The 17,058-nt window shown below is 41.2% G+C and overlaps 1 protein-coding gene across 1 annotated transcript in view; it reads right to left on the reverse strand.

The window, feature by feature from the left end:
* CDH2 (cadherin 2) overlaps positions 1–17,058 on the reverse strand; it is a 214,255-nt gene that overhangs the window by 9,689 nt on the left and 187,508 nt on the right. Inside the window, exon 15 of the mRNA XM_086682669.1 lies at positions 1,762–1,926. Coding sequence (XP_086538795.1) covers positions 1,762–1,926 — 165 coding nt within the window. The remainder of the gene's footprint in view (positions 1–1,761; positions 1,927–17,058) is intronic.

The following is a 17,058-nucleotide window of genomic DNA, read 5'->3' on the forward strand; positions in this document are numbered from 1 at the left end:
AAGTGGCTGTTTCCCTGATGGTTGAGAAAGTAAGGGCTTTATAAGTAAGAAGTTACATTATACATAGTCAAAGCTGGGATGTTTTTGAGGAACTGCAAACAGTTCAGTGGGTCTGTAGCCCTGGAAGGAACTGTCATGGGGGAAGAGTGCAGGAGTCAGATTAGGAAAACAGTCTTACAAATGATGCTTAGTGCTTGAACTTTATCACTGAGAAAAGAACAGTGTTATGGATGGCATGGAGTCCCACGGAATACTGACACTTCAGTGAAAGGCAGAAACAGTCAAGTACTTGTTGAATCACACTGAAGCTAAAATTCTTGCTTTAAAAATGTCTTGCTTTAAAAAAAGTCTGGCTTCGACATCGCCATTCAAAAGATTCATGGTATCTTGACCCAACAACCGCAGGGATAACTAAGAAATTTCTCATGACCACAAATGCTAACTCAGAAGTAAAATCATCAGGCACTCTTAAATATTCAAAAAGATCTAGTCATAAATATAAATTCCCGCAAACCCCCTGACCAGGTCTCTACATAAATAAACTGGAAAAGTCAGGGCATAGTTTTGTAGATAAAGGAGTTATTACTGGCACTCTGCTGTTTTGCCTTCCATCTGCTTTTAAGCCATGATGAAAGCAAATTAACCTATTACCTGTTTAACAGAAGCAAAAGCATTTGTTCAGAAAGCAGCATGTATTTCAGGAATAGACAGCAATGAATAGTTGTAAAGGGAAGGGAAATACTCTAATCTTGTTTCAAAACTTTTTTTTACAAACTACAACTACATCTAAAAAAACTGAAGTGGATATATATATATATCATATACATATATGACTACAAGGAAGCACAGGACATATGAGTGTTATCAGCACACGACTGAAGGCGACAGATGACAGATGTGTTCCACTTTGTAATGCACGGAGACCTATTCTGATCTTGGAAACACTGAGCTGCAGGACATGGCCAGAGACTGTCTGAGTCTGCCCTCTATTCACACTCGACATCAATATGTATTGTTCTCTTACACTAAAAATTCAAAAGGAGAATTGCAGTAAAACTACAGACATGATCAAAAGCAGCAGCACAGATCATTTTACTTCCAAACTTAAGTATTAACTGTAACAGAACTCTTGGTCAGTAATGAAATAAAAGAATGCCATAATAATTTTGACGGTGGAAATCATATCTGTTATATTCAACAGAGAATTAGCTGCCTCTTTCAGAAGCTCTTAAAACTCCTCAACTAGACAAGTATTTAAATCACTTACATAGTATTTAATTTAGCTCCTCTTCCTACTAATCTCATTTGATGGAACTCTCTAGTCATTGGGTAGGCACTGGATTCTCAACGTTTGTGGGATTCAAAGGGTACGATGTCAGGAAGATGAAAGTGAACTATTATTACATTCATCAGTGCTGATAAATGAAATTAGAATACACTAGAATACTGTTAGTCTATTTATTACTTGTAATCTAGGGGAAAAAAACCTTTTGGGGATAGTGTGACGGATACTGACAATATATACGAATGTCATTTACAAATACAGAATATCAATTGGTAGATCGGTTTTTGGCCCACCAAAGCAATTAAATCTGTTCTGTTGCTGAAGCCACATTCGCTTTAACTCAAAGATAAGCTTGAAAAAATCAAGTGTGTTTTAACGAACTACAAAGCTGTATTCTAAGCAATGTGTGGTCTACGTATGGCTGACAATTAGCATAAAATAAACATCCTTATAAAGAAAGTGAGCCGTCTGTGCACCTCATTAATGAAGTCCCCGATGTCCCCAGGGTGCGGGGCTGCAGATCGGACTGGGTACTGGGGCTCGGCATGGATGGGTCTCTCGTCCAGTCGTCGGATTCCTACAGGCTTAATGGCATCAGGTTCCACGGTATCAGGCTGCTGCAGCTGGCTCAAGTCGTAATCCTGCAAAAGACAAAATCAAAAACCCATGGTAGATGGGCATAAAGATGGAAAATTACAACCTTTGTTTTTAAACACATACCCAGAATGCATAGAAATGAGTGAAATTTAACATAATGGAAAAGTTGCCACCATGAGTTTTTCATGTTATGATTAAATATTTCTTTCACACAGCTCTTTCTTCTGTGCTTTTCATTTCTGCAGTCTGTGCTCCATCTGCTTTCCTATGCTTCTCATCAGTTTCCAATGGAAAACAGTGAGACGAGGCTCCACTATAAAACGAGGAAAAAACTGTCTAGAAGATAGAGTTGTACCATAGAAGCAAAGGTACGAACTTAAGGTGGGTGGGGCTCGGGGCTCAGGGCATCCTAACTTACAGCACCTTAGCATGTTAGGTATCTCAAGTTGAAGGAATTCAAAAGCCCAACAGCAAGAGTTGCAAGGTCACTCTAACTCCCCTCATCTTGCCCTTCTTCCTTGAAACAGGTCATAAAACTCCCATGTGAATGGTCCCCTTCCTGTACCAGGAGGAGGGAAGGCATTCTTATCATCAGAGACAGAGAATTTGGGGCCAAGGAATCTGTACAAACAAACCTTGTTAAACTAACCTTAATCTCCCTAGTTACTTCTTCACCATTTACTAGCCCTAGCCCAAACCCTCGGTCTCCTCAATCCTTAGAAATTTATTGTTTCTTTGTCTCAAAGTATAAAAGGTTCCCACTCTGGACACTTCTTTGGGTCTTCACGCTTTGGGAAGCTCCCATGTACATGTAACAGTTTAACAGGATGTGTATGCTTTTCTCCTGTTAATCTTTGTTAGTTTAATTTTCAGGCCAAATCGGGGATGGGGATGAAGTCTTTTTCCTCTCCTACAATATCTTTAATATTAATTGGGCAAATACTTGGTAGTTTTCAAACCCCTAAATTCTGATGATATAAAATTCTCCAATTTAATGTTGACATTTACAGAGACGGCAGACTTTCTGGGGCTCTTCATAGTTCAGGCTTCATCTTTTGGTCGAAAACCAGCTTAGAACCATTTGTAGTATCTCTATAGTGGTTTTGATTTATTCAACACTTGGATACTTACCAGGTACCGGCATTGTTGTAGATACTTGACATATGCTTGCTCATTTAATCCTCTGATCAGTACTATTTGATGTTAAGTTTTATTATCCCCATTTAAGAGTTGAGATATTGAGTCTCAAACAACCCAAGTAACTAGTCCATGGTCCCAGATCTACTAAGACTCAGAGACAGGTTCCGACTCCAAGTATGTTAGACTTACTTCAAAGTGTAGCTCTTTGACAGTCTTGTAGGACAGTGAGTCAAGTCCAAGCTACAAGGCCAGAGTTAAATAGTGACAAACTAGACAGATAAGTGTGGAGGGCAGGAATGTGAGGAATGATGAAAATAACAAAGGAGACCAAGGGAAGGAAGGCCACTGGCATTCATGTCTGCTATGTGAGTGCCCAGGCACTCACTATACCAGCCTCTTGAGAATGTGTTCTCACAGATACTTTCTAACAAACCTGTGGAGCGTGTCTCATTATCATCTTTTTAGGTGGAGAAACAGATTCAGAGAGCTTGAGTAACTCACCCAGGGTCACACATCTAGCCTGGCAAGTAGGATGGGAATCAAAACCAGGCCTGTTCGACTTCACACTGTCAATCCACAAAGTAACTGTCTGCTCCTTGAGGCAGTCCCATTCTGACCACCCTCTCCTAAAAATCTCCTTACCGAGAGATTCAGCTACCCTAACGGCTAAAAGCCCCTCCTCTCAGGAGTCTGCAGGGGGCTGCGGGGGGTGAAGCAGGTACACACGGCAAGACAAGCCACCGTGGGATGCAAACTTGGTAAACTGCAAAGTATAAAATGCTCAGAGGAGAAAACTCACATTAGATTTGAACCCTGAGCAATCCATGCACTAGGGAGAAAGGACCTTTCTGGGATTACGAACAGCATGAGCAAAGGCATGGGGATGCTGTTTTCTCTTGTCAGGATAGAATACCTCAGATTATCTATACAAAACTTCAGTGAAAACATCTCGATTATGCTCAAATGTGCTCCACTTTAAATTTTATAGAATTTATGAGTGATTTATAGACTATCTTGAAGACGTACAATGATAAAACAGATGCAAAGGCCTTTGAAATGCTAAAATGTCATACAAAATAAAAACAGGGATTTATTTAGAGACTTCTGAATGCTTACACACCAAGAAGCATGTTTTTCTGCATGACGTTTAACTGCAGAACTACCAAGCATAAGAGAGTGACAATTCTTGAAGCTTTATATAGAAAGGGAAAAACAGGGGCACTTGGGTGGCTCAACTGGTTAAGCCACTGATTTTGACTCAGGTCATGATCTCACGGCTCATGAGATTGAGGCCTGTGTCAAGCCCTGCCTTCAGCACAGAACTTACTTGGGATTCTCTCTCTCTCTCTGCCCTTCCCCCACTTGCACACGCTCTTTCTCAAGATAAATAAATAAACTTAAAAAAAATAGATTGTAAGCATAATGATCACAGTGAAATATTTTTACACTGAGGGTGTAAAATACTTTATGAGAAGTATGAATTACATGAAATTAAGTAATTCAATCTTATGGGTAAGGACTGTCTTCTACCTGGTGACAAACTCCTTGGTACTTCTCAGTATTTTATAGGACAGTTTTGTACAAGAATGTGGAGGAATTTCCTTGGCATAATTGGAGACAAAACGAACATGTTGGCTTTGCTCATGCTACTTCCTTCCTGGAAAGAACCTGTGCTCCCTGATTTCTTATACAGCTTCCACTATACCCAAATGTTACAAAGATGAATGCATTTTGACAGGCCAGCAGTGTTGTAAAATTTTTTCTAATAAATTGCCAACATTTAGACATAGGGATAGTTCACCTGAAAATGGAACGATCTGGCAAAACAGAGGTTAAATTCTGATGTCATTTGTTAAAGCTGATTGCAGCTGTCTCCTCTGGACAAGGACAGCATCTCTGCCTGGACTGCTTCCTTTATTAGGGATACATATAACAGCATATTGATTGACAAGTTTTTATCTTTCTTTTGATAGATTTTTCTACCATCCTAAGAACCAGAGAGCAGGAACGGTCTTAAAAGGTCTGTGGTCCTGTTCGGTCCTTCTCACCATCAAAATGGCAAACCCACAGGAAATGCTCATTAAAAAATGTGTTGAATGGGGCGCCTGGGTGGCTCAGTCGGTTAAGCGGCGACTTCGGCTCAGGTCATGATCTCGCGGTCTGTGAGTTCAAGCCCCGCGTCGGGCTCTGTACTGACAGCTCAGAGCCTGGAGCCTGTTTCAGATTCTGTGTCTTCCTCTCTCTGACCCTCCCCCGTTCATGCTGTGTCTCTCTCTGTCTCAAAAATAAATAAACGTTAAAAAAAAATGTGTTGAATAAGGTCTCAGTGATGATATTCATGCCAGATGTTCAAAGGAGCAAATGATTCAAGAAACGTGCCTTGGATCACATCACACTCCATGGCAGTAATTCACAATGGGGAGGGAGGGAAAGACCCCCATCCCATCAATGAGATTCACTGCCCTGATGAGTCCTCTGTAATGATGGAAACGTGTCATGTTCCTCAGCTATGCTGCTTTCGAAAAAAGGCAGGAAACCACTGATTTACAGGAAGCTAGAAACTGGGTTAAAACGTGTGGCTTAACGTTTCTCTGAGATGGCTTCCCCGGTCTATTACAAATATGGGATATATAAAAAAATCTGATAATAGTAGGAAGTAGGCAGAAGTGTCTTCAGGTCACAGGGACGGGTTTTTCTGTCCACATCCATCTGTGTTATATGGCAGAGGTCCTGATCTGAGCGTCCAATTTTAAGCCTTTTGATAAGGGGTCACTCTATGCAAACCTCCTAAATTACACATCTTTACAATCCCATAATACTTTACTTAAACACACAAATTACAACATGTAGGATGAGAATTATAAAGAGAATTACAGAGACTGAAAACATGCTCAAGGTCATTGGGTTCATGGTCTTACTTCTGAAGATTATAAAGAAACAATCCCAGGAAGAAATCTTTATTTGGTTCCTAAAGCTCTCTAGAGAAAAAGCAGATCCGAAAATTCTCTTACAATTGTCAACCTTTATTTGCAATGTTAACTTCCTAAAGAAATTTAATTTTCAAATGAAAGCCAAGGAAAATCTTGTTTTAACTAATATTTGGAACACGTGTTATTTGGCAACAACCATTTTTGGTAGGCATGGAATTAACGGTTTTTAGAATATTAACATCGCACGCAACAAAAATATTTTTTTTCCTCATCTATGATTTAAAATGTTATAAGGGTGATACAATTGTGGGAGAGTTAGTAAAAACTAGCTAGCAGCTAGCACCCTGCTTTTGGCTTTTCTTGTTAAAATTCCACTGACTTGCAACGATTTATAATTGGTTCAGTAAAGACACCACGAATCCACCCAAAGGCATTTGGTTATGTTTAAATAAATTAAAATTCTGTCTCGGTATAGATAGAAATTCTGGTACCTAGGTAAAATTTCAAAAAGCTAAAAAAAAAAAAAATATCTAGAAAGCTACATTGCTGGAAAAAAATCTGTAGACTCGTGTAATTAAATCTGTTTTAGAGAGTGATGAAAATATTCATTTACTGTTTTGCAAGTATTTAAGGAGAACCTACTGGGTGCCAGATGCCATTTTCAGCTCTGAGTATGTATGAAAGAAGGAAACCAGCCTTCCTCTGGTGCCCCTCACTGTCAGGAATGACATGAGGTGCTTTCTCAGTGGAACCTCATATACTCCAATCACAAATCCTTCCAAGTGGGTGTTGTTCCGTCCCACTGATCACCACAGGTCAGAGAGGTTAATCATTTGCCCAAGGTCACGGATGTTAAGCAGTGTGGAAGGATAAAAACAGAGACCCACCAGAGCAAGCAAGATTAAAACAAAAAAGCTGCATCTTGTTGCCAAGGGGCCAGTGAAGAAATGTACAGAATAGTTTGCTGAGGGGTAAAACATGAGGGGTTTTATGTGCTAGACGAGCTCAGGGTGGTTCTGCTAACTAGGCGCTGGGATCTAGCACTCTGGTCTGTGCACAGTTGGTTAAAACGTGCCTCACCAACTTTTAGTCAGAACTAGGATTCTTCATTTCCGTCCAACAGATGGGCCTGTGTAGGAGACGGGGAGCCGGAAGGGAGGCACTGAAAGTTCCTGGTCCTGTATCAGCCTCTGCTGGGAACAACGTTGGAGGACCACAACAGCCAGCTTCCCTATCTCCCAGGCAAGGGCTGGTACAAGTGGGAAGCTTCCCTTTTATAGCAGCAAAGGCAAGTAACTTAAAAAATTCCCATACAGATAAGGTAAACATTTTTAATGTTTTAAGACTGAGTGACTGCTAGAAATAAAACTACTAACATGAAAGTAAGTGGACAAAATTCTGAAGGAAAAAAAAAAGTTATCTGGAAAAAAGCTGACTGTGGCACAGGCAAGGAACTTGAGACAGACCCAAAAAGGAATGGAAGGTGGAAGAGAAGAACTTTATTATCTCACCCCTATAGCTCCTGGCATTAAAATAATTGAATAAAATAGTGATAAGGTGTCAACACATTACCATACAACTGCTGACAAGTAAGTCAAATACCCTTGCAAGCTTTATGTAAATTACATTAAGACCTGATTTTCTTCCCCTGCGAGATACAGTTATGATGGTGACTATCTACGCAGGTGAAACGAGGCGGAAAACTAAGTAGAGTCTGGGGATTATTAAAGCCCCCCTCCCTAAAACAAAAGACTTGCTAAAAGCTTTTCTGATTGGAATCATGAACCTAATAGAGATAAAATAACTTGGGGACAGATGAAGGACCTCTATTCTCTGCTTTCATATGCATTGTAATCTCACCAGAAAGCCAGTTTCCACTTCCCACAAGGGATGTAGCCGAGTCCCCATTAAGAGGGAAACGAATGCATCCAAACGAATGCATCCACGGTTTCTACCTCCATCGTTTACTGTTCATGCTGCCCTGTCACAGCTTCTTTCAAAACTGTTGTCTTCAGAATTTTGAATGAGCCGGTTTCACTCTTTGGCGCAAAATTATGGTTCTGTTGCAGACACTGGCATTGTGGAAATTTTATCACAACTCACTTCCAATTGTAAAATGAGGGAGTATCCTTTTGGAAAAAGGTTGCAAATATAGTTCCACTGGATTTGATTCAACAAACACATTCTGGAGAGTCTGTTGGGTCACAGATGCAGTTATTCATAGAGCTTTTTGTCTACTGTCTTTTAAAAGAATCCATTCAAAAGTGATGACACTTAATAGAATACCTATATAAACAATTATATAAATATGGAAGGTGAAAGTGTAAGCTTCTGGAGGAAGTGAGCATGTGACCATGCAGGGCCTGTAGGATTGAGCAGAGTAATCAGGCTTCAGAAAGATGTTTCTCTTCACATCTGAAATTCGTTTTTTATACTAATGTTTGTCATTGCCCACCCTTTCCACACAATGCAGGTACAGCCCTATAAAGATGAAAGCACTTAAAAAATTTTTTTTAATGTTTATTTATTTTTGAGAGGGGGGAGGGGCAGAGAAAGAGGGAGACAAAGAATCTGAAGCAGGCTACAGGCTCTGCGCTGTCTGTACAGAGCCCTATAAGGGGCCTGAACTCATGAACCACGAGATCATGACTTAAGCCAAAGTCGGACGCTTAACCGACTGAGCCACCCAGGCGCCCCAGATGAATGCACTTCTTAACCTGTTCAAGGACATCTGTCTGGGAGACACAGACAGAACTTTCTAAATGTATCTTCAGGCCATACTCCCACCCCAAGCTCCAACTTCTTCTTACGAAAAATACAAATATCACCATTCAGACAAAATCAAAGTCATTCTGTGTTAGCCTGACCTAGTATTCTATCTTAGAGGAAACCTAAAAATAGGTAATAAAGAAATAACAATATTTGGTCGGGAATATGGCAACAGAGCATCAAAAATCCTTCACTGCTTTAAGTCACATTGTTTTGGAACTTCCTAGAGACATAATCATTAAGACAATGCACATATAAAGGGAACATAGTATGGTGACTGAAAAACATAGATTCTGAAATCAAAATGCCTTGATTCAAATCCTGAATTCACCATTATCTAACTGTGTGCCCTTAGGCAGGTTTCATAAATTTCCTATGCTGACCTTCAGAGTATTCAAACTTTGGACAAAACACTAATGAGGGCTCCCTATTTCCTAACCACTAAAGGGGTTGGCAATGCTTTTTTTGTAAGGGCCAGACAATAAAAATTTAGGATTTGGGGGCTGTATAATCTCTATTATACTGTTTCCACCCTGCTGCTGCTACAGTGTAAAAGTAGCCACAGATAACGCATAAACAATGGACACAGTGCATGGTTTGGGTTCTAATACAACTTTATTTATAAAAACAAGAAGTCAGTGGATTTGGCCAGCTGGCAGAACTTTGGCAAATACCATTTAGTATCTTAGCGTCGTTTCCTTGGCATTGCATGAACACATAGTTGGCATTCAATATCTTTATCACTGTTATTACTGGGATACTGATAATTTTCTATTCCAATAAAATTAAATGTATTAAATTTATGATCAGTCAGGAAGAATGAATATTAAAGTGAATTACATAAATATTTTGTTCATTCCCGCAACAGGAATAGCAAATAAAAAGCTCATGTGCAAATCACGTGCACATTAAAAATACTTAATGCCTGGTTAGGAATGAATGGGCCTGACCAGTTCAGAATATGCTGCCTGTAGCCTACCAACACGTGTCACCTGTCGGTGTTTTGAAGATAGCTTGCACGAAGGGAATGACAATGTACTCATCCAAGCCCTGGTGAAAGTTTCCTCTTAGGAAATCAATATCAGTCTTTGAATAACTAACTTATACTATATTTGCAGGTGGGTCTAAATGGATGAATAACTTGGGAACATAACAGAGTGTGCTTTAGCCAACAATAAAAATGTTGAAAGTGGCCTCCACTGTTACACCCAGATTCAGCCATCTGTCAGTTTGCTTATACAGCAGAAAGATTTTGTAAAACAGTTATTTCAAAGAATCAAATACACCAGCGTTAAATTATATAATGTCATTCTCTGCTTGAGTCGGAGGGTCTGGCTTGGTTGCTCTTACTGGGGCGCGTTCCTGAGATTGGCAGGAAGTCCATGGAGACCACTGGTTCAAGCAAAGATCCCTTGACTCAGAGAAGTGGCTCCTTTGGTCTCAAGGGGCTTTCTCACACCTGTACTCCAACCTGCTATTTAGGCAGCCAGCCTGGATTTAAAATTTTAGCTCCTGTCACACAGCTTATATACATGGATTTTTTTTTTTTTTTGTAGTAACTTGGCTGCTCAGAATTCTCTGGATTCTACCTTTCTTAATGCTAAAATGTGCTCAATACTGCAAGCCATGCTTAATAAATTAATTGAGTCTTACTCTCTGTCTTTTCTAAAGCCAGATTACCAGGGGTCTTCTGATAGGCTGTGGCTAAGCACCCAACCTCACTGGTCCTACCAGTAACACCTGCCTGCTACAAATCAGCACCACTAAATACAACATCTATCACACGGCCACCAGCAAATCCATTAGGAGTTTGGTCTCTCAAGCCATGTGGACCTGGGTTTGAACAGGTCTGCTACGTACAGCTGCTGGGAAGACTATAAGAGAAATGCAAACAAACTAAGGGCACAGCACAGAGCCTGACACAAAAGTCTGCATATGTAATGAGTGCTAGCATTTATGAATGTTATCATCCTTTCCTGAAGACATCAGATTTCAAATAACGAAAGTGAAGTCGTCATCAGTGTACCGCTTCAATTAACTGTGTAGATAGACTTGTAAACTAAGCGGTTCAGGGGCCCCTGGGTGGCTCAGTCAGTCAAGCATCTGACTTCGGCTCAGGTCATGATCTCATGGTTCGTGGGTTCAAGCCCCACATCGGGCTCTGTGCTGACAGGTCAGAGCCTGGAGTCTGCTTCGGATTCTGGGTCTTCTCTCTCTGCCCCCCCTCCGCTCAAACTATGTCTGTCTCTCTCTTTCCCCCCAAAATAAAGAAGCATTAAAAAAATAAAAAAAAAAAGAAAAAAGAAAAAAAACTAAGAGGTTCAGGAAGAAGGCCCAATGCACATACGTTCTGTGAGCACACGTCAGGTGTGAAATGTCCTAGGTACAGGAAAAACAATGAATAGGACAAATCTCTGCCCTCACAGAGCTTAGGATCGGGGGCAGGACTAGACGCAAAAGTTCAAAACAAAGTAGACATGGGATGCTGCAGGTCACAGAGCAGAGACACTTGATGCAGCTTGGGATTCCAAGGGAAGATGTTTTGAGATGAGTCTTGGTGGCTAAAGAGAGTTGGGCAGGTGAAGACCACAGACTAATGCCATGGAAGTGTGAAGTCACATGTCATAGGTATAGAGGTACAGGTAGTTCAATCCTACTGCAGTTTAACATACAATATGAGGAGAAACTAAGTCAGCAACCCTCAGAGTCCCCATTCCTCAAAGCCAAGTCCTGGGTCACAGGAACTGTGGGATCTTACCTCACCTCAGGCACCTGAGCTCCACTGAAAGTGGTGTCAAAGAGATTCTGAGGATCTCAGTTACAGAAATACTGACATTAATTTCTAGAAATCACATAAGAAATCAATTTCATTAAAAAAAAAAGCCGATGGTAACTCATACAGCAATTACATATGGATCTTTTGGGTTTTGAAATCCTGGGCCACTAAAAAGAGCTCCTATCAGGACTAGGAGCATGAAATTGCATGTGATCCCTTACCCTGAAGTTACACGTGATCCGTTACACACGCAAGTGCTGGTCCCTGATCAAGAAGACGTTAGTATCTCCCTGGGATATACGAGGAGCATTCACCAGGTAAGGTAAAGTTGCCCTCCCTGGTTTTTAAGAGCCTTACCTACAGTGTCTCACTTTCATGAGCTGCTGCACCTCTTGTGTGTCCCCTGTGTCCAGGGACCCACTTCCTTCCAACGTATCTGGATGGGTCACAAAACAATGCACGTGGGCTAGCAATCTAGTGTGGGTGGGTCCTATGAGAAAACTGTTCTCAGTCTCAGAAAAGATTCTGTACGCTCAAATACCTAACAGGGTGGGGCAGAGACTCCCAGCTGGTCACAGAACCCATTACTTCTACTTACTAGGCACACAGCCAACAGATACTTCCTAGGGAATGGGGAGTGGAAGTGATGTGTGCCAGGCATAGCCCATAAAAGTCTCCACAAATCATCCTCCCTGCCCTTTGGTCATTCAGGGATTGCAGGTATGGCTGGGTGACCCTGAAAGCAACATGTGGAGAGTCGGAGAGTCTCTGATCCTCTGGGTCCCTTATGACTGTGTGGAGTGGGATGGACCCTCCCTCCCTACCCCCAACTCCTATGACCTAACCCCAATTACCACTAAGTGAGAAATACATTTCACCAGGCTTAGATCACTGAAATTTTAGTTTGTTATAGCAGCTAGCCTATTTTAACTAATTCATCTGGTTAAATATATTTGTGGCCAATCCACTTTCTTTTCCTTAAAAAAAAATAGTATAACAGAAAATTGTCACATGGTTTCAGAACACTATGGTACCTCCTCCTTGTAGAAATCTGCTTTTTGTTAATCCAAAGCCTAATAATTGTTATGTAATTTAATCAGAGTCAACAAAAATAGATTTCTATAAAGGATTGGCTTATAACATAAGTCCATAAAGCTGGTCTGGAATGAGAATGAGAAAAGAAAAACAATGATAGAACATGCTTGCCCTGCTTAAAGAGAGAATCTTCTACTTGGTTTCCAGTAACTGTTGTCAAGGCAGAATGCAAGTCATGTTTCTAGACCTTTCAATTTTTTCGAGAGGATTGTGAGATCCAAAATTTATGTGATTAAAAAAAAATTTATACCCTGCAAGCTGAATAAAACACAGCTATGGACATCTTACGAACACATGCCCGTCCCTCCCCACACACAATCTATGAAGTGTGACTTTTTTGTATGTTTATTTATTTATTTTGAGATAGAGAGAGAGAGCACGTGCATGCGAGTGGGAGAGGGGTAGAGAGAGACAGAGGAAGAGAGACAATCCCAAGCGGATTCACCACTGTCAGTGCAGAGCTGGATGTGGGGCTCAAACTCACAAACCGTGAGATCATGACCTGAGCTGAAATCAAGAGTCGGACACTTAACTGACTGAGCCACTCTGACACTCCTGAAGTGTGATTCTTAAATGACACAGAATCCAGCTTTCAGAAACGTCCCTCAAATCATCAGGGCTCATCAGGTACTTTCTCTGAGAGCTCAGAACCATCTCTGATGCAAAAGAAAAACTCTAGTTTTAGAGCAATATGCTAAAATTTAAGAAACCAAATTTGGGAATTCAGAAGAAGGCCTGGGATGTGAAAAAGCTCCTGAGCTCAAGAGGTGCTGGGTCTTGTGTGAAGAAAGTGAGAGACAAAATTCTAGCCGACTGGAGTGTTAACACTCAGCAGCAGTGGTGTGGGAAGACGGACCAGGTATGCAGGGGATGGTAAGGGCCAAGAGTCCAAGAGTGACCACGAGAAAACCAATGTGGAACCTTTAGGTGGCCACTCTCACTTTCTGTAATGACCATCTCTGACCAGTGTCAGCTTTAATCTCAGCTGAGTTTGCAAGCCCTGCTCCCCTAATGCTGCCCTTGAGTCAGCAGCCATGGTCCAAAGGATCCCTGTGACCACTCACTGTCACCTGTGAAACCTCCCAACATGGACAGTGGCATCCTCTCTCACAGATCCAGAGTCCCCATAGGAGTCCCTCGGCCCCAAACTCGGAATGGGAAAATTTTCAAGTGAAATTTTAAGGGCAGAGGAAGCTGCTGGATGTCCCAGAGTCCACTTCTTCTGATAAATTCAAATGGCATTTAGGAAGGCATTGTTTTAATTGCCTGGCTGAGCCTGAGCTTTGCCAAGGATGGGACAGGATCTGGTAAACAAACCACTTTCTTTGGACTCAGATTGGACAGGCATTTAATCCCCACTTCACTACTTCCCAACAGTGTGTCCCAACTCTGCTGTGCTGTGGGAGGGTCAAACGAAATAATATATATATAAAGCAGTAAGTATAGCGCCTAACTCATAGGGTACCCCGAACAATACCTTTTGCTATTATTATGGAGAATGAAACTGTATAATGGTAAGTGATTTAGGTCGAGGTTGTTTAAAGCGAGCACCAGTGAGTGTTGTAAACATAACACACACTCCACAAATGTTTGTTTAATATAGAAGCAATTGTAATTAAGTCTAAGCTTTAAAGAGCAGAAAGCTAACAGTTTCCGTTTCCTATCCTGTGGCTAAAGGGATATTTCCATGAAAAGTGAGCCACTGGCTATATTGTACATTCATCCAGATTTTATTAGTGATGCTAATATGGACGGAACTCATTGAAAAGAACATCAAAAGCTACACAGTAACTGCAACCAGCTCCATTGGCCAAAAAGTGCACCAATGAACATTTACTAATGGGGGTAATTAAACATGGCTTGATAACCACCAAAAGCCCTGCTGATTATGGCAGTGAGGCAGATAAAGAAGGAACCTCACCCTCTAAAAGGAGAGCAGACATATACTAAAAGCGTCTGTCTGTCCAACAGCCAACAGATGCTCCTGTTCAGAGGGCATCTAACACTCACTTCCAATATGGGACCAACCTAGGGTCCTGATAACCTGAACCAGAGCAGAGGATCTACAAGCACTGGTCAAAGTCTATCACACACAAGACAAAAGGCACAGATGAGCTGCTGTCGTTTTTCTTAGGCTTCTTAGCTATTTTGTTAAAGAAATTAGCAACCTGTATCTTGGCACAGAGCTTAGACAGCTAGAGATGCTAATCAGCGGCCAGGAAGGTCAGGGCTACCCTTGTAAAGGACTGCTTTGCGTTGTTTTCTTTCTAATCAGTTAGCTCTTTAAGAAGGATATTTTTCTCTTGGCGGGAAAAATAGGAATCTTGGCCAAGCCAGCCTGAGGCTAGGTCTTCAGGATCCCCAGCACCTGTCACCACACTGGTTACCTGGCATTTACCAACTGCCTCAACTAACCTCTGAGACCTGCCCATCCTTTGAAAACGCTGGTAATTTTTTGGAATTGCCCAGCTGAGACATCGAGAAGACCACTGCCTGAATAGGACAAGCCACGTCTGCCTGGTGTGGCACGGTCTCCATCCACATCTTGAGGCAGCACCACATCCTCCATAAAATACTACCTACGTGTAATAAAAATCGACTAAAACTCCTCGAGAATGCAACATGGCAGTAATCCCATGTCTGAGGCTTACTCTTGTAAAGAGATAATATCTGCCCCCCAAAACTAATAAAAATGTATGAATCATATTCTGTTGCTAAAAAGGCTTAATGCACACTACAAAGAAATAAGTCATGGGAATAAAAGCACAGCATATGGAATACAATCAATGGTATTGTAAAAGTGTCCTCTGGTGACAGGTGGCAGCTACACTGGCCGTGAGCATAACATAACGTACAGACTCGTTGAATCACGAGGTTATACACCTGAAACTAGTGGAACGTTGTGTCTCAACTAGACTAAGAAAAAGAAGAAATACACTTTCTCACAGGGGGTCACATGTGAATTACAGAAAATAGAAACAGAATGTATTTCACAAAACTGAACTTCTCAGGAACTGAGCATACTTTTAAGATTTAAAGCAACAACAGGGTGCCTGGGTGGCTCAGTTGGTTAAGCGTCCAACTTCGGCTCCGATCACGGTCTTGTGGTTCATGAGTTTGAGCCCCACATTGGTCTCTCCGCTGTTAGCACATAGCTTGCTTCAGATCATCTGTCTCCCTCTCTCTCTGCCCCTCTCCTGCTCAAGCTCTCTCTCTCTCTCTCTCTCTCTCTCAAAAATAAAGAAAAACATTAAAGCAATAACATCTTATTTAGAAAATGGAAAAGTGTTTCGATTAAATTCACTTAGAAAGTAAGAGTATTGGGGGGTGCCTGGATGGCTCAGTTGGTTGAGTGTCTGACCTTGGCTCAGGTCATGATCTCACAAGTTTGTGATTTCAAGCCCCACCTCGGGCTCTTTGCACACACTATGGAGGCTGCTTCAGATCCTTCTGTCTCCCTCCCCCACTCTCTCTCTCTCAAAAATAAATAAACATTCAAAAAAAAAAAAAAAAAAGGAAGGCAAAACAAGTAAGAGTACTAGGGCACCCGGGTGGCTCAGTCAGTTAAGCACCCAACTCTTGGTTTTGGCTCAGGTCATGATCTCATGGTTTGTGAGTTTAAGCCCCACCTTGGGCTCTGTGCTGATGGTGTGGAACGTGCTTGGGATTCTCTCTCTCTCTCTCTCTCTCTCTCTCCCTCTGCCTCTCCCTTGCTCACACACACTCTCTCTCAGAATAAATAAGTAAACTTAAATTTTTTTTTAAGTAAAGAAAATAAGAGTATTAAACAAAGGGTTTGTTTTCCTTATGGAAAAAGAAGGTAAATGATAAATTCCACCAAGAACGTTGATGCAAATCTTGATGAATCCAGTTAGAGGATCTGTACAAAAAGACATGAAGACACTGCTAAGTGACAGCAACGGAAACAGGTGGTAGTGGCCCAAGAACAGGCAGATGGCACAAGTAGAATAGTACGGGGTCAGGCAGCCAACCCACAGACCCACACGTGTAGAGTGACCTGCTTTCTGACAAGTGGGCCCTACAGTGCAGTGGAGAGGGCTATCTCTGTAGTAAACAGCACTGCATATCAAGAAAGAAAACAAAAAAGAGCTCTGATAAGTATCTTATACCAAATGAATAATCCATTAGAGATAGATCACAGACAGTATGACTGGTAAAACAATAAAGCTTCAAGAGGACAACATGAAGTTGCTGTGTTTTGTTTTATGTTATTTATTTACTTTTCGTTTCAGAAGGAGAACTCATTACCTCGGTAGGAAAAGTTTTCTTAAACTAAAGGACATAAATGTACTAACCATAATGGAATAAAATTGATACGCTGGACTTCATTAAAATTAAAAACTTTTGTTCATCATAAGACACCATTAAGAGAATAAAAAAGCAAGTTACAGAATGGGAAAAGCTATTGACAAAACATCTATCTGATGAAGAAATGATATCCATAA

The sequence above is a fragment of the Puma concolor genome, chromosome D3 (assembly GCF_028749965.1).
Source record: "Puma concolor isolate L17-30 chromosome D3, mPumCon1.1.hap2, whole genome shotgun sequence".
In the NCBI taxonomy this organism is placed as follows: domain Eukaryota; kingdom Metazoa; phylum Chordata; class Mammalia; order Carnivora; family Felidae; genus Puma; species Puma concolor.